Source organism: Camelus dromedarius, chromosome 19, assembly GCF_036321535.1.
Source record: "Camelus dromedarius isolate mCamDro1 chromosome 19, mCamDro1.pat, whole genome shotgun sequence".
Lineage (NCBI taxonomy): Eukaryota > Metazoa > Chordata > Mammalia > Artiodactyla > Camelidae > Camelus > Camelus dromedarius.
The window spans coordinates 6,660,094-6,678,972 of record NC_087454.1 but is presented as its reverse complement, the minus strand read 5'-3'; the positions used below and the strand labels follow the sequence as shown (position 1 = coordinate 6,678,972).

At 38.1% G+C, this 18,879-nt stretch overlaps 1 protein-coding gene across 1 annotated transcript in view; it reads left to right on the top strand.

The window, feature by feature from the left end:
- The window catches only part of MAK (male germ cell associated kinase), a 43,953-nt gene that overhangs the window by 9,398 nt on the left and 15,676 nt on the right, over positions 1-18,879 (top strand). Inside the window, exons 3-11 of the mRNA XM_010995044.3 lie at positions 1,034-1,088; positions 1,748-1,869; positions 5,027-5,106; positions 7,809-7,941; positions 12,190-12,361; positions 13,614-13,781; positions 14,182-14,493; positions 15,885-16,054; positions 18,082-18,230. Coding sequence (XP_010993346.1) covers positions 1,034-1,088; positions 1,748-1,869; positions 5,027-5,106; positions 7,809-7,941; positions 12,190-12,361; positions 13,614-13,781; positions 14,182-14,493; positions 15,885-16,054; positions 18,082-18,230 — 1,361 coding nt within the window. The remainder of the gene's footprint in view (positions 1-1,033; positions 1,089-1,747; positions 1,870-5,026; positions 5,107-7,808; positions 7,942-12,189; positions 12,362-13,613; positions 13,782-14,181; positions 14,494-15,884; positions 16,055-18,081; positions 18,231-18,879) is intronic.

Below are 18,879 nucleotides of genomic sequence, written 5' to 3'. Positions count from 1 at the left end.
TGATTTCATTGCCCTGGCACAGAGTAGGCGCTGGATGAATGAATAAATGAAAGAGAAGGTGGCAGGGAATCTCCAAAGAATTTTAACAAACTGGTTTAATTTCTTCCAATTAAATTAATTTCTTTAAATTGGTCTAAGACACTGGGATCATGTTTTGTAAGGAAATGTCTGTATTTGTTGCCTGTAGATACGCGCATCACCTTAGGGTAGTATTGGTGAGTAGTAGCGGTTGTGAAAAGAAAGCAGCATATTAGTCTATGTGGATGCAGCTAGTAGAGATTTTCAAGAAGAATAAAAGTTTCCATTTGTACTAAAATTTTGGAAAAGAACTTGATTATCTAGCCTCTAAAAAATTAGATTAAAAATTCTATAGTTACTAAGAATCACAGAGATTAGGTGCACAGTTCTGGATGTTTATTAAAATACTTTTACATTGTATTTGACTTCTATTTTATTGAACGTTCATTTAAAAATTGACCGCTGTGCTAGATTTACCTTTATCATTTTAGCAAAACATTTATAAATCTATAGTACTGAAAAGTATCTTTTGATAAGTCAGTAGGCCCTCAATTTCTTCAGGCTCCTTCATAAATTTCCAGCACTGAGTGAGGATAAGTGAAATTCTGATTCACGAAGGGTGTTTTAGAAGTAACTGCAGTGATGCCCCTTACATCTTACTGCAGCCGACCGCAGACACAGATGAAAATAAGAACATGAAGTATGTATCAGACTGCTGAACTGAGCAGTTGACATTAAACTTTCCTGGTGCAGTAAATAGTAGCTACTCTATAGCTTAGGAATGTGCGGCACAGAGGGGCCGTTAGGTAATTTGTCCAAGGTGTGACAGCCATGAACCTGCACCAACGGCCGTGAAATGTGCAGAAGCGAGGTGACCTCCTTTTCAGGAGGCAGGAAGGGAGGGATCGCTGGCCCAAGGTGAACGAACAACAGAGTAAGAAAGCCCAGTGGTGTAATGTGTGTCTTCAAATCCTTAGTCCTCAAGACACTAAACTTTTCTTGTTTTAAATTTCAGAATGAAGAGAAAGTTCTATTCTTGGGATGAGTGCATGAACTTGAGAGAAGTTAAGGTAAAACCCTAGAGATGAGAACCTGAGAGGGCTTTAGGTCCACCTCACATCTCTCGTCTCTGAGGACCGTGGCCAAGGAGACTGTTCTGTTCTCTGTGGGAAGCAGTCCAAAGATAATTATATTTCTTTTTTTTCCCCTCTATCTTCCTAAAGTAACTTCTCATTTCTCATGTCAGTGGAGAACAGAAAATAACTATATCCTCATATTTGAAAATATACTCTCACTTTTAAAAAAGCATTTAAATTTATACTATCAAAGGAAATAATTACTGTGTACAACTTCATTATATTTTATGCTGTATAACTTGGGTACATTTTTGGTGACTTTGCACGGAATTTCACATGGTTAAGTCAGAAAAAAGTTAAACCTATTTAATGACCAAGAAAAAAAAAAGTGACAGATTGAATGTTTGGTAGCTACTGCTGACCCAGTTTAATTTTGCACTTACATTCATTACTTAAAACAATTACTGCATGCTTTAAATAGATGGTCTAAGATGTTTTTAGACATGTAAGATATTAGAGGTATTAAAACAATTCATTAATACATTTAGAGGAAATGGAAAATTACTTAAGGTATTTGTCACACCTAGCATTCATGAGCTTTTGCCAACTTCTGTAACTTTTAAGAATTTTACTGCTTATTTGGCCCACTGCAGTCTCTGAAGAAGCTTAATCATGCCAATGTGATTAAACTGAAAGAAGTTATCAGAGAAAACGACCACCTTTATTTTATATTTGAATATATGAAAGAAAACCTCTATCAATTAATGAAAGACAGGTATGTCTTTATTTTATGAAAACTGATTTTTTCCTTATTATCTCCTCCATAAACCCCTTGGTCCTGTCTATATGTCACACTTTACATTATACAGATTTATCACTCCAAGAGGTAGCTTTAAATTATCTTTATCAAAGGATAATATCTAACATTGAAGAACCATCATTTTTCTGTTGTAATCTCTTAAAAGTCAAGATAAATATTTCATATAAACACACTATCTATACTTTTTGAAACGAAAGTCTATCTGCAGTTTAATACTCAGTAATAAAGCTGACCCTGGGCAAAATTGAGGAAATTCTCTTCCTTGCTCTCCCAAGCATCTTGTGAAAGGTTAAAGAGAATGGGGGCAAGAGAAGGAGTTTCCAAGAAAGGACCTAATAAACTCGTTCATTAGAATGCTTAAGTGAATGATAAAAATGTGTTAGCCAATCCCAGGGAAATTCTCATTTTAATTTTTAAACATGTGAACAGAATCTCTAACGAAGGAGAGCTTCAGTCATCTGCCATGAGCTTGGAGAGGATAATATTTTGGTGGTAGCTGCTGGTCACATCTGGGGAATTAGTGTCCATTTTACCTGCTTTTAAAGCCAGAGTTGTTCAGCAAAAGATCCAGAATACTTTAGAAATGAATATCCCAATAGAATGATGTTGATTTCTCTCTGTATTTCTTTCATACACACAACACACACACACACACACACACACACACACTCACTCAGTTTCTAAGGATGGTGAGTAAATTTTAATCATATTTTTCCTTCTTTCAAAAAATACTTATTGAATGCCTGTTATGTTCCAGGAGGCTGTTATCATTAAGACAATAATAGCAGTTAAACTAAAAGTGAAGAAAATTTCTACCTCTCAAATCACTGTTTATTTTTCCAAAGTTCCTTCTAGCTCCTGTGTATAACGGCATGCATGCTTTTTATGTCGTTGTAATTTTAGTGGTGATATATTTTTTAATTTAATTTGTTCATTACAGGCTTTTTTTAAATGCTGGTACATAATCTTCATAGTTACCAGAGCTAGCATGTTCTATTAAATGACTGTACCAAGCTTCACTTATCTCTTTGAACTATTTAAAAGAAATAACTATCAGAATATGAAAATGAATGTATGTATGTATACGCATGACTGAACTATTATGCTGTACACCAGAAACTGACACAACATTGTAAACTGACTATACTTCAATTAAAAAAAAAAAGTAGGTTGGGAATCATAGTGTATAATGCTGATGTAATTATTTTGTAGCCATTAAAAGTGCTCATTATGAAGATTATGAAAATCCTTACAAGTGGACAAAAAACAGAAACCAAAATTATATTTATGTAACATTGATACCTACTATAAAAGTTATACACACAAATGGATTAGGACTGGATTAGAATACTGAAAAATCAAAACCTTTACCAGGTGGTGTGATTATGGGTAATCTTTTTGGCTTCTGATAACTTATGGCTCTGTAAAATATACAAAATGATAAAAATAGGCATGATAATGTTGAAATATAGTTGTCGAAGAAAAAGAAATTCATCTGATTTTAAAAATATACATAAACCTGTTGGTGGAAGTGCAGTCGCACTTAATGCAATTCCAAATGAACACTAAAAAGAATCAACTTTGGAATTTCATGATTCAATTCTGGATATCTAAATTAAATGGAAATAAAAGTGACATTGTTTAGAATATTATTCAATGTCAAAAGTATAAATTAAACCATTAACAACTGTACGTGATAAAGGGCATTCTGAGGTTAAGTGGTGTTTTTACACTTTGTTTTTGGCAGCTTAACTTACTGAAATACTTTTTCAGTATTTCGAGTTTTTAAGGATCAAGATTAATTTACAAATATTTTTTATTCAAGTAAACTTCTTTTCCATTTCAACTGAAGACCAATATACAAAACCTTCACTGATACTGTAACTGTACCTTCAGTATATAGCATTCTTTTTACAAATTTAAATTGTTGGCAAGGATAAAAATATTTTTCTCTTTTAAAATTTATTTTATAGTTTATGAAAGTGAGTTTTTAAAATGTTTTGATCATGATCAATACTATTTTCAAATTTGTTTAAAGATCAGTGTTTATCTTTCTCTATTGTTTGTTTCTAGCCTATTTGGTGGGACATTTTAGAACATTATATAAGTATCTAATACAGTTAACAGTATAATGTTGAAAAACAGGCCATTTTCCATATGTTGAGAACACTGTAAGGTAATCCAGTCAATCATGCTGAAATAAAGACGTTAGAAAATGTTGAAATTATGATAAAGTTTAAATGCTTGAAACAATTACTTTCAAAACACAGCATGATTTCAGGGTCAAAGAATTAAGGTGTTGATCACATTAATTTGTGGTATGCTAGTGATTAACATTTTTCAGCCTTTATTTGGCAGTAATTAAGATCTTACTTTAGGCTTTTTATAATTGCCATATAAAACTGCACTGTCCAGTACAGTAGCTACTGGTCACATGTGGCTATTGAGCTCTTAAAATGTGGCTAGTCTGGGTTGAGCTGTGCTGTAAATGTAAAATAAATTGTATACCAGATTTTGAAAACTTGATACAAAAAAGGAATGTGAATTCATTAATAATTTTTTATATTAATTACATGTTGAAACAGTATTTGGTATATATTATGTTAAAGAAAATTAATTTCACCTGTTTTATTTGCTTTTCTTAATGCAGCTACTGGAAAAAATTTAAATACATAAGTGGCTCTCATTTGTGGCTCTTAAGTTTCTATTGGACAGTACCAATATGCAGTCTAGAACTAAAGCAGTTATGCCTCTAAAACTCTTAAAGCCTACAGAATACAGATTTAAATACACTTGGCTTATGTGATGGCTATCAGTTTTCCAATTTACTTTGCTCCTTTTGGGACACTTTAGAATTTAGCTACTGAATATTTGTGCAGGACATTTAGTATTGGATTTGAGTTTTTACCAAGTATTAAAAATATTCTAATTTTCACATTTTAAATTTATAACCTTTAATATTTTTATAAACTATAAATCATGCCTTTAGCAAGTATTATGAGGCCAATGGGGCTCCAGGGAAGGAGGAACACCTGCCTTCTTGTTTGTGTTGGTTGGTTAGTCAGTTGGTTAACAGAGTGATGTGACTATTTATTTGTTCATTTCTTAACAGAAACAAGTTGTTCCCTGAGTCAGTCATCAGAAATATTATGTACCAAATATTGCAAGGGCTGGCATTTATCCATAAACATGGTAGGTGTCTGTTCCCTGCCTCTTTATTGTCAAGGTCATGCATAGGGATTGTATATAAACTGTTAAATAATATTACAGTGGATAACTACAAGTTTGGAGTATGTGCCTACTCACTGACATTTTTATTTTAAAAATTTACAATTTCTACAATTCTATATAAAATAGAATTTCAATAATCTATAACTATATTCCTCTGTAGCGGAATTTTTTTTAAGACTGATCATCAGCCTTGAGTCTCAGTCATCATAAACCCACCCTGCAATCTCATTCCCCCTAATTTTACACGGAAATGAAAAATAAATAAATAAGACCCCTCATTTGGAAAAGACTGAAATGCTCCAGTCTGTCGTGCTTGGATCTACCAGTTACTAACATCTAAATCGTTGAAAGCACACATGCTGTGGTATTTCCTAGTTTTCCTTAGTATTTACATTTAGTCGTTTCTGTACTTTGAAAATTAAATCAAGTGCTTATTTTTATGAATTTCTTATTTATATAATCTTAATTTATAATTTTTTGCACATCAAACCAAAATAACTTGTCTGAAAAGTTAGTATGATTATTATGAAAAATTTTAAAGACTGTTTAGAATCACTAGATGTTTAGATATTAAATCAGAGAAGTTTATGCCGTTCTGTTGCTGCATTCTGAGCACAGGCATTCAAAAATCACCATCATCAGTCTCCTTTGATGTTTCCTCCTCTGTTTTATATTTTCTTTTCTCCCTTCTCTCTTAACTGCTATAGGAAATAATTTACTTTCTAAAAATGTTATGTAGAATTCCATATGACCATTGTAAGAGCATTCCTGAATCCTCAGCTTTTTTTGTCTTATATAAACTATTAAGGTCTTTAAAAGCTAAAACCCATGATAATATACTACAGTCCATTCGCAAAAGTCAGTCATTTATTAATTACACAGAAAATAAAGGATATATGCTACTTTAATTGTTCCAAATGGGTTCCTGACCCTCAACCCATTTTTAAACTCCGGTCAGCATGGTAACTTGATATTTGCCTGCATTAATTTATGCTAATGGAAGCAAGTGTGATGTGGAAAATCAAAAGCCTCGTGAATTCTTTGATTTTTGGAAAGACCTTTGTGTTTCATTGATATTTTTTAGGCTAGGAATAAAAGTGGTTTAGATTCCTCAGATATAACTTCAGGAACTTCAGAGCATTAGGACTGAAGAAAGAAATTAGCTTGGGATTTAAAAATTGTTGCTGAAAGTAAATAACGTATGAGTAATCTAGACTCGGCTGTAAAATTGTCTACATAGTGATTTAGAAACCAGACTCCAAGAACAACAGACACTTTTAAAAAAGCTAAATTATTTTTGCCATAGTTAATAAACATCTCAGATGTAATCCTGTGAGAAAATAGGTATTTTAAAAATAGTAACTGTCAAAATATTGGACTAATATTTTAGTTAAAATAGGATCAAGTTAAAAATATATTTATATTAGTGAAGATAGGGAAAACCTCAACTGTGGTTTCATTCTCTAAGGTTTCATGGATTAATGTCACTTTACCATCACATGTGCTCTCCATTCCTGTCTTCATATTATGAAAGTGCAGTGTGTATCTCTTGGAAGTAAGTGAAATGGATCACAGGAGCTATTTGGAGTAAGGAATACAAGATAAAGGGAGTCCAGAACTGCTGTAGATGCCACAGAGAGCCCACACTGGCTTTGAAGGGATTAAAAAAGTGTAGGCTTAGGAAGTCCTCCTGGCCCAGAGCGACATGAAAAACCCTCTCGCGATGACCTCTTACAGCTGATGACCAGGCCCGCTCTCAATGCTCCGCCCAGCAAGGTCACTAGGACACAAGCTGTCTGTGTACAACTCATGCGCTTGACAACCCCCTCACGTCTGCAAGGAGGGCTTTCTGCCTTCTTTTCAGCAGGCTGCCTTGTAGCTTCCATAACTAGCCATTTATTTTATACGTTTACTTGGTAAACAAGCATTGTCATTATTGGGTTTTTCTATAAAGTGGCTACCAGGGGAGAAATGAGCTGTTAAATAAAACAATTTTAAATGAAGGAATTGATTCAAATGTGTGGCGTTCCACTTGGGTTTAATGGACTTCTAAAATAAGTGATTACTCTCAGGGAGTCGCGTGTTAAACTGCAGCGTTGACAGAGCAGTGGTAGGACTGGCTGCTCTGACCTCCGCCTGTACGCAGCCTTCCTCGGGCTTTCATTCAACTGTGTCTCTACAGGCCTCAGACACTCGTGATCATAATACCTCCTAAAGGCTGTTGCTCAAATTAATGGGGATAATAACGTGGCAGTGTCTAACTCAGTGCCTGAGCTTACTGGATCCACAAATAGAAATACATGTGGATACACAGCTGTAATTGCAAATGAGTACCCCCCAACCCCAGCAAAAAAAGAAGAAAAAAGTTTGTGCTGGTAATTCCGGCAAAATAAAAACAAAATGATTATCAAAAAAAAAAAGAGAGAGAGAAAGAAATACACATGTAGATAGTTTTTTTAATGACCATATATACTGTATGAATTTCCTTGACAAATTATTTTGAAAGCCCTGCCTCCCATCACTTTGTAGACAATGAATATGGTTTATTTTTTTCTTTAAGTTCACATTCCTAGTTAGAACAGAAAGGCTCGGTCGTATTTTGTTAATTAATCAAATATGTCTAAACATGATGATTTATTGTTTTTCCTCTCTATATTACCAAGGTTTTTTTCATAGGGATATGAAACCAGAAAACTTGCTTTGTATGGGCCCAGAACTCGTGAAAATTGCAGATTTTGGACTTGCAAGAGAATTAAGGTCACAGCCACCGTATACTGACTATGTATCTACCAGATGGTAAGTAGCTTTATGCAGTTGTCCAGAGGCAGACTGAAGTTTTCCTACAGTGGGTTGTTACATATCTTTCTGGAGGTTCCACACTGAGTATTTAAAACAAAATTTAGAACTGAATTTTGCATTCTTTGGAAAGAGAAAGACTGGGTCATGACTATTCTGATAAAGGAAATAAAAGAAGGGAAAAAGATGTCATTCATCCATCCATCCATTTAACAAATATTTACTGAACACCTATTATCTGCTGGATACTATTTTTGGCACTAGGAACAAAGAAGTGAAGGAAACAGAAAAAATCTCTGCCTCGTGCTGCTTCCATGACAGCCAATACATAAATTAAAAATATCGTGAGTTATCAACAAAAAGACACATGTAATAGTCCCAGATTGCAAACTACCCAGATATCCATCACCCAGGGCACAATATATTCACCCAGTGGACTGCTTTACAGCAATGAGAATGAAAGACCTACAACTGCGTAAACAGTATGAATGAATCTCACAGATACAATGTCAAGAACAAGAGGCTATCCTTTGATAACTATGTAAGTTTGAAAAGCTAAAGCTCTAAACTATTCTAGAAACAATGAACAGTATATATATGTAAATTTAAAAAATATGTGCAGCATATTGTATATATGTATTTACATGCAATCTATTGTATATGTGTAGTCAAACTAACAATTTTACCTAATAAAACTGAAAAAAAAAAGAACAAGGGGCTAAACAGAAAAAGAACACATATTATGTGATTCCATTACATAAAGTGCAAAAATAGAGCTGATCTGTGCTGTTGAAAGTCAGGACAGCAGTTATGTGGTGGGGGTGGGGGCAGCAGTGGCTGGAAGGGTGCAGGAGAGGGCCATCTGGGATGCTGGTAACATGCGGTTTCTTGACCTGGGTGCTGGGTCCATGGGTACCTTCTATTTGTGAAAATTCAGCAAGCTGTGCTCCTCGGTCTTATGCATTTTTCTGTGTGTATATTATACTCCAATAAAAACAAGAATATTTGAATATCATATGGTGGTACATTACTATGGAGAAAAGTAAAGATGAGGTCACTAGGGTGGGCCACACTCCCAGATGACTAGTGTCCTTATAAGAGAAGAAACTCAGAGGCGGATACACAGGGGGAAGACATGAGAAGACACTTGGGGAGAATGTTGTGTTATGACGGGGACAGAGGCTGCAGTGGTGCACCTACCTGCAAGCCAAGGATCGCCCACAACGCCAGAAGCTAAGAGAAGTCAGGGAACAGATCCTCCCGGAGAGCCTTCGGAGAGAGCTGGCCCTACCTTCACCCTGCTTTCAGATGTCCAGCCTCCAGTACTGTGAGACAGTAAGCTTCTGACTTAAACATACAGTTTGTGGCACTATGTGACAGCAGCCCAAGGAAACCAATACGTTTGATAATGCATTAAAAAAAAAAAAGGGGGCTTGCAATGAACTCTTTTTTTTTAACAACAATGACCTCCAAAAAACAGAAGTGCATGCTTAGTGGAAAATTAAGTATCTGTTTCTCAAGAGAAGGTGCTGAAGAGCTAACATAAAATGTTCACTGGCATTTGCCATCGCCCCTGGGGCTGGAAGTCACTGACCTGGTGAAAACCAGAACACACAAAGCTGCTGAAGCAGCACCAGCATCCATTTCAAAAGTCAGCAGCTATTCCAAGAAGACTGTGCCAGAGACGGCCACGAGGAAAGGCAGCGACAGAGATGAGTTTTCACATTACTCTATGAGGTATTCATTATCACTGGTCACTTAGATGAAATGAATATTCTAATTCATTCTGTTTCACTTTTTTTTATACCAAATTCTCTTATGCAGATATGAAAAGTAAAGTGACTGCCTGCAAATGTATATGGATAGGCTTCCTTTTTTTAGTTGAGATACAACTGACATTAGTTTAATATTATGCTAGTTTCAGGTATTGTACAGGCTTCTTTCGTGGAGGAAGAATTCACAATTTAACAATGATAGTTTTAAATGAGTGTCTTTAAGTTGGCTTCAAAGAGAAAAATCAGTTACCTTATTTCAAATAATAGTTTGATTTTTTGCATCACACTTAATAGAATCAAAGTGAAGCTTTCGGGAGTTCGCTCTTTGAAAAGTGAAAAGTCTGACAGTACTGTGAATGCTAGTTAATTTCAGGTAAAAATTTCAGCATTGAAAATAAAATTCTTTTTGCAGTGATAATACAAGTACCAATTTTAGTGAAGCCTGGCATCATAAAAACAGTATTCTAACTAAATTAAGAAAGCTAGAAAGCAGAAAGGTATTTGGATTGGTTAAGATGTGTATCTGTTTTGTAACTGCATCCAAATATGCAGCTGAATTTGTATTCTACCAATCAAAATAACAAGTTGTAGTTGTCAATTTACAGATTACACGTACACGCACACAGCGGGTAACTGAACTACAAAGTTTTTATGATGACATTGATGTTGACTACAAAAAACACTTCAGTGTGGCTGTATGTGCTGTGCTGTCCTTTGAAGTTTAGAATTGCTTGAGCCTTTGAAAAATTACTTTGTAAATTGACTTAAATGATTTACAGTGGTATCTTGCTCTTTTTGTAAACAATCCCTTAATATTTTGGTTGCATTTTGTTTCAAATCACTTGGAAATCTTCAATCAGAATTTCTGATAAATAGCGCACCAAAACCCCCAAGCTTTTGAAGTCTATAGCAAACTGCAAGAAGTCTGCAAATAGGAAGATAATGATATTTATGCTGGCAAGAGCAAAGGAGGAAGTGAACACATTAAATGATAAAAACTCAAAGTGTACTACTATTTTTTTTTTAAATGTATAATTAGAATTGGAAAATCTCTAGCAGGGAAGAATCTTTTGAAGGAGCTTCTATTTTCAACTGGGTAAGTTTAAGTCTATGCTGCAGTGGAATGAAATTGAGAACACTTGCCTTCAGCATCTAAATTTGGCAAAACAGTAAAAACAGTTTTGTCTCATAAAAATATTTGTCAAAACATAGTAACAAGTGTTGGCCAGGACGTAGAGGAATGGGAGCCCTCACACACTGTTGGTGGCAGTGTGAAATGGCACAAAACAGACTGACTGGCAGTTCCTCAGTGGTTAAACATATAGTTACTGTGTGATCCAGCAAACTGCACACCGAGGTATATACCCAAGAGAAATGAAAACATACGTTTGCACAGAAACTTTTACGTGAACATTCATAACAACCTATCTACAATAGCCGAAATGTGGAAACAACCCAAGTGTCCAGCAGCTGATGAATGGATAAGCAAAATGTGGTATAGTCATGCAATGGTAATAAAAAGAATGAAGTACTGATACCTGCTACAACATGGATGAACCTTGAAAACATGCTAAGTGAAAGAAGCTTGTCGCAAAGGACCAGACAGCATATGGTTCCAATGATACGAAGTGACAGAACAGGCAAATGTACAGAGAGTAGATTAGACGTGCTGGAGGCACAGGGAGAGCAGAGAGGTGTGGGGTTTCTTTGGGGGGTAATGAAAACATTGTAAAGTTGACCGTGATGATGGGTGCACACCTCTGTGAATACACTTAACACCACTGAATTGTATGCTCTTAAATGGATGTGATGTGTATCATGTGAACCCTACCTCTAAGCTGTCAAAGAAAGACACTCTGAATGGAAGCCAGAAGACAATACTGAAAAACATTTCAGATTTCAACATGAAAAAGAGTAACTGAGAACATCCTCCACGAGCTACCTTTGCCTTACAGAGTATTTTTCTCAATTAAAAATATTGTCAATTAAGGGAACTGAGTCAGTTGAGGAATCAGCACTTTCAAACTGATAAGCAAAAATTAGGAAAAAAGCCCAGTACTCAGGAGTCATCTTTGTTAATCTTTTGTGTTCTGTCCTTCATATGAATATATCAGGATGTAATGCTCTGTAAAATTACACAGCTATTCACATTCGGAATGTATCTGCTTCCATTCAGAGCTTGCTTGCTCCCTTTTTCTTAATATGCTATAGACCGTTATATTTAAGTTCCTGTCTGAGGCCACCTGGACATTTTATTTTTATTTGTCTCGAGCTCTGCTAACTGTGATTAGAAAAAAATGTGCTGTATCCAACATCAACCCAACACATTGTGCAGAAGCCTGATACACAGAAAGCACTTCGTACCTGGTCCTTGACTGAAATGCATGATCAAACAGAGTAAGATCCCACTGCCACTCCATCTCTGAAACTACAATCAAAATAGTCTGTTTTGTTTTGTGTTCTATTTTCATAGGTATCGTGCTCCTGAAGTTTTACTAAGATCTTCCGTTTATAGCTCTCCAATTGACGTGTGGGCTGTTGGGAGTATAATGGCTGAACTATATACGTTAAGACCACTTTTCCCAGGGACAAGTGAGGTTGATGAAATCTTTAAGATCTGCCAAGTTTTAGGGACTCCCAAAAAAGTAAGTACTCTGGTCCTTAAGTTGTTATAACTTTTGATTATTTATAACTTTTGGCCAGCCAGCTGGCTGGTATTTTTATTTTCAAAAAGGCTTATGCATTAATAGTTAATTTTCTTATAGCCTGTATTTTTTTTAACTGAGGTGGGATAGGACTGCAAGAAGCTAGAATTCCACCAGACTGTAGGAAAAAAGGTGCTTGCCCTTCTTTAGGAACTGAAGTGAAAATTCCCTATATTTAGAATTCTGTATATTTAACTTTGGGCTGATGACTACAGAGACATCCTCTCTCAGACTCTTTCCTACTTGCTCTGTCAATATCCACTGGGATCAGCTCATTAATGCCAGGTGTCCTGGACTTTATTTTCTCTTAACCATTTCTTGTTTCCTTTTAGATATACCTCTGCTGCAGATATTTCATTTTTTCAATATATGTATTTTTCTTTTCTTTAAATTGAAGTATAGTCAGTTTACAATGTTGTGTCAATTTCTGGTGCACAGCATAATGTTTCAGTCATACGTATACATACATACATTCCTTTTCATATTCTTTTTCATTATAGATTACTGTAAGATATTGAAAGCAGTTCCATGTGCTATACAGTATAAACTTGCTCATCTATTTTATATATAGTAGTTAGTATCTGCATATCACAAACTCTAATTTCTTGAACTGAGTACTTTTCAATTAACTATTGCACTCAGCTAGACTTCACTTTCTGAGATGTACTGATTTACTAAGTTTAAGCGTATATAATTACACCTTAATTAAACTAGTATGTGCCTTGTAGATAACATTAGACAAGTAAACATACCTATTAAAACTTGTAACATGACTGTCATTTCCCAGCTATGTGCAGTTTTTAACATGAGACGCAATGTATAACATACAATGAGGCTCTTGGTAATAATCAGTCTCTTTGTAAATCGTTTGTCCTTATTTGTTCAGTCACCTGGGTAGCATGATAATCATCAAGATCCAAAAAACAGAAAAGAGTTTAATATTCTGCAATTTGTAAAAGTGTTTTCTCCATTTTCCCCCTAATTCTTAGCTCACTGTTCTTTCCATGCTGCTTGCAGCACTGAACTGTGTGTGTGATCTGGGATTTCACACTCACATTTATTTATGAGCCAACATTAAGATTTTTGTGCACAAGTGGTTTTTATATTACACTATGTTTTAAAGTCATTGCTAAACACAGTTTTCTTATTGCTTTCTCCCCCCTCCTTCTCCACTTTTCTATTCCTTAAACAGAGTGACTGGCCAGAAGGGTACCAGCTTGCGTCCTCTATGAATTTCCGCTTTCCCCAGTGTGTTCCTATAAACTTAAAAACTCTTATTCCCAATGCCAGTAATGAAGCTATTCAGCTTATGACTGAAATGTTGAGTTGGGATCCAAAGAAACGGCCAACAGCAAGCCAGGTAAGACAAATCTTCCTGGGATGGTTGGGTTTTTCTGTTTGTTTCTTAATTTGACATTTTACAGTATCAGAGATATTTTCCTTTAAAGATAAGTCTATTCTTAACCAGAGGTTTATCAAGAGTTGCTTTGACTGGATGTTAAAATTACAAGTGAGTTTTACATTCTTTCTACTAATGTACTTTTTAATTTTTTAAATGAAATTTATTTCTCAAATCATTTTTTCCTGGTTATCTTTTTAAAGTCATCACATAAGGGGAAAACTGGGTGCTTTCTAAATCTCTGAAGCTTATCTTGACTTATTGGGCTAATAATATGTGTCTAGCCCAATGCCAGACAGCAGTTTATGTGCATTAAAGTTAGGTGAACCTGTTTTCCACTGGTTATTTCCATTTTTTGTAGGCACTGAAACACCCATATTTTCAAGTTGGTCAAGTATTAGGCCCTTCCTCCCATCATCTGGAATCGAAACAGTCTTTAAGTAAGCATGTGCAACCACTAGAATCAAAACCATCTGTAGCTGACCTAGAAGCCAAGCCTCTGCCAGACATAAATGATCAGACTGTCGGGCAGCCCCAACCAAAAAACAGCCACCAGCCACTGCAGGCCATCCAGCCGCCACAGAACACGAGTGTCCAGCAAGCACCGAAGCAGCAGAGTCAACAGAAACAGCCACAAACACTATTTCCAAGTATCGTCAAGAACATGCCAACCGTAAGTAGCCCATCACGACATTCTCAATGTGATGGTTGGCTCAGCTAGGATTTCGTTTCTAGGCATCCCTGAGAATGCTGGCTAGATCATGTCCCGTGGCTCCACAGAGCTGCAGGGGAGGCTGGCGTTTGAGGTGTTTAAGCTGGGCACACGGCTGAACAGAATCTTAGCAAGGAGGAGGGGAGTGGGGCCACTGATGGGCAACCAGCAGCGCCGGCCACACTCTCCTTTGACCTCTGCTCAGACAGACACAGAGTCCAGACCTTTTATTCCTTGGTAACAGCAGACGTCTTCTTTCCTGAGCATTCCAACCACTGTGAACCTGCCGCCCTTCTCACTCCATGCCACCGTAACTGCAAAGGCCTCCTATCTGAAGAGCCCGACCTTCCTCGAATACAACCTTAATCACATCACTCTTTAAGCTCAAAAACACCCAGTGTGCTTCCGCCCCCAGGATGGCTCTAGTTTCTTAGGCAGGCACTGAAGGCCCTTCATCACGTCGCATCTTTACAGTCTGTCCTCCACCCAGCACAGAGCATCTGCTTCAGTAAACCGAGTCTCCCCCTTCTTCCTGGAGCACACTCCGGCACCTTCCTATTAAAAAGTCATACTTCATTTCCTCTTCCAAACTCTAGAGTAATAGTGATAACAACAGCAGCAATAATAATAATGCCTAACCTTTAGTAACGCTTGTGTGCTGGGCCCTATCCTAGAAGTTTTTTTTTCCAGTTTAAAAGAGTTTATTTAATTTTTCTGACCACTGTCTTAGAGCATGGCTCAGGAGTACTTTTTTATTTTTTTACTAAAGTATAGTTGATGGACAGTGTTAGTTTCAGGTGTACAGCAAGGTGATTCAGATACATATTTTATACAGATACAGATACATTTTCTTTTCAGATTCTTTTCCATTATATGCAATTGCAAGAAACTGAATATAGTCCCCTGTGCTATACCTATCCTAAAAACTTTTGATGTATTTTACCATCAAATCCAAAGAAAAAAAAAAAACCCCTAAGATAAATACTGTACATCCCCATTTAAGGAGGAGGAAACTAAGGCTTTGAAAAGTCAAGTCATTTGCCCAAAGAGACACACACAGCACACATGGCAGTTTTCCAAATTACACATCAGTGAAGAGTCAATTCTGAGCCTAAGTATTCAAGTCTCCCCACCCCAAGTTCACGAGTTCTCTCCTCTCTAAATTCCTATCATATTTTTAGCATGTGCTACCTATTTTTATTCATACTTTTAAATAAGTATGTATGTCATTGCCTTGATTCTATAGAAAGCTCCTTGAGAATGGGGACTCTTAGTATCAAATATAATAAATAGCTTACACACAAAAGGCATTCAGCACCTGATTGAAGATGATGACTGGTTTCCCAACACAGAAGCCAAATGGCAGCCTGGCCCATAAAAGTGCTAGGCGGCGTTGGGGTCAGACTGTGTTCAAGTCCGGAGACAGCTGGGAAGAGTTTGAGGACTGTGATTTCGGAGCCTCCCATTCTAAGAAGCCAAGCATGGGTATTGTCAAAGAAAAGAGGAAAAATTCTCCATTTCGGTAAGATTTCATGTTTCTTGGGAAAATATGTATTTTTATCATGCATCAACTTTATGTTACTCATTAAGTATAAATGAATGTAGAATTTAAAAGATAGTAAGTAGCTTTAATATTGTTTTCTTCCACAAAACCCAAATTTCTGTGCTTACCTCTGAAAAAGTAAGACTCTTGACTTCTCACAGTAATGATTCTCAGTATCCGTGGCTGAGTGTGTGTGGAGGGAGGGGTCCTAGTTAAATTTTCAGTGTGTCCTGTTGAATTATGATCACCATTATAACCACTCGAAATCCACATGCCTTTCTGCAAAAAGCGAAGCACAGTTTACCAAGGTAATGGTTTCCTCTGGGGGTGGTGTTCAGATTTCATTATTTATTTGCTTGCTGTTTGCAACTTTTTTGCCCATTTTCTGAACTTTTCCTGGAAGCTTAGTCTCTCTAGCAGTCCCTTTTAAGTTGAATTATCATGAGTGAATTATTCAACTTTGAGGTAAGATGGGTTCAATTCTGGTGACTATTTTGGAAAAATATCTTCCTCCCCACCCTGCCTCTTTGGAATAAAAGAGGAATAGGGAGAAAAGATGTGGCAGGAGTCAGGGGAGGGTATCTCATAGCTGCTTGGCACTGCACAGTGGGAAGTCCTCACTTCTCAGTACGCATCCCTCTGAAGGAACATGAAGACTCTATGGGGTGATTCATGCTTAGTCAGCTTCCAGGTCCTCAAGCTCCACAGGTACTCTTCCCTAAAATACACAAGCCCAAGAACACACAGAATAAACCTGCTTAACCCACCTCACACTTTACGCCGGGAAGTCTCACCTCTCAGCCACTTTAAGTCCTATACGGCCTGAGGATGTAACAGCCGTTGAGGTGCTAACCCAGCAAGCAATCAGAAGACCGGACCTCAACTCCACTGGCCTTCTGGGGTTCCATGTCCTAAATGTATTTCTCTTCAGGGGAAAACCTCACATTTAGAAATAGGTGTTTTAGCCTGTGTTGGGAAGCAGGTGTAACTACAGCCCGAGGGAAAGGGAAACAAGCCAGAAGGGGGGGGGGCTGTTCCTAATGAATGGGTCTTCCTGTGTCGAGAGCCACCCGAAAGCGGTGGCCAGTGGTTCGAAGGGCCAGCCACATCAGTGTCCGTCTCCCAGGGGCTCGGCTGTCTCAGTAGGGATTTCCCGGAGGTAACCACGGAGGCATGGAGTCAGACAGGTGGCAAGACCAGCAGTGTCACCAGGCTTCCGCCCAGGAAGAGACCCAGTTGGACATGGAGGGGAAGGTCGCAGTGAAGGGCAGCGCACAGCACAGGCAGCAAAACCATCACAGCCCCGTCCTCCAGGCAGCGAGGGCTGCTGCCCGGTCAGATGGCCTCAGGAAGCAGACAGAGCAAACCGGACGCTGGAAGTCCTCTTTTCCACACAGACACAGGGCTGCGGGAGGCAGGCACTGAGGGGCAGCCACCTGGCTGGGCACCAGCCAGGTAGGTGCCCAGCCAGGCCCAAGTCGGCCCTGCATACTGGGAACAGGCACATCGCAACACATGTCTTTTCTTTGTATGTCACATTAGGCGAATTGGAAATTTTGTCTGGAAACTTACCTAGCATGTCTTTCCCCACTTCCTTTCTCTCAGCCCAGCCCAAACTGTGTCCCCAACAACCTCCCTGGTGACACGCTGCTGTGGCAGACAGGTGGAGGTAGCTGTGATTCCCTCCCCTTTTAACCAGCCATCTTCCCACGCCGTAAATCCACAGTGGTAGCAGTTGCAGGGAAGATGGAAACATACTCTGCACAGGCAATGTGCCGCTTAGGTGTACAGCTTCCTGCCACGTACCGTCCAGGATTAGGAATGATTCTGCGCCCTGCCCAGTGTCTACTCGAGCAGAAGTCATCAGAAGGACTCTGATGAAGACGACTGGCTGGTTTGGAAAGCTGTGCAGCGGCTGGGCGGCTGGGCGGCTGGGCGGCTGGCGCAGAGTCGCCGTCACCTTCTTGCTCCTCCCTCAGTGATGCTACTTTCTGTTGACTTTCAAGGCTTCCGGAGTCAGTACCCGCAGGCTCCAACCACTCAACAGGGGAAAACAAGAGCTTTCCTGCTGTTACTTCCCTAAAATCTGATTCTGAATTGTCAACTGCTTCGACAGCTAAACAGTACTATTTGAAACAATCCAGGTACCTTCCAGGTCAGTAGAGAAAATGAAATGTTTACTGGGAACTAGGCTATAAACAGGTCATGCTCAGTGTCTGAATCTCTGAATAAAGGGCATCAGTGAAGTATGATCACAGTGCTCTTTGCTGGCTTAGCCTGTCACCAGGGACTTTTCTAGACCCTCTCCTCTGTCATGTCTGCTCAATAAATGCCTGGCAGCCACATATCAAGATGATGAGTGTGACTCCAAAAATACCACCCTCCCCCACCAAAGCTACACCTTCAGTAAATGCTAAATTTTATTAAAACAATTCTGCACCCCCATTTTACAAGTTTTTATAAGATGTAGAATTTTATAGTTTCCTAAATGATCTGATTTGTGTTTTGAAAAGATCATTCTGGCTGCTAGGTAGAGCAGGCTAGGAGCTCAAAAGGGGCAAGGAGACTGGTCACGAGGCCACTGCCCATGTCTGGATAGAGAGGGTGACGACTTGTTCCCGAGGGGTAAAAGCAGAAAGAAGTGGACAAAATCTAGATGTATGTTGGTGGTGGAACCGATAGGACTCGCTAATAGATCAGCATGGGAGACAATAAAAAACAGAAGGAATTAGCGTCAGCTTCTGGCCTTTTGCCTTGACAGCTGGGTGGGTGGTGGTGACTTAAACTGAGAAAGAGGTTAGGAG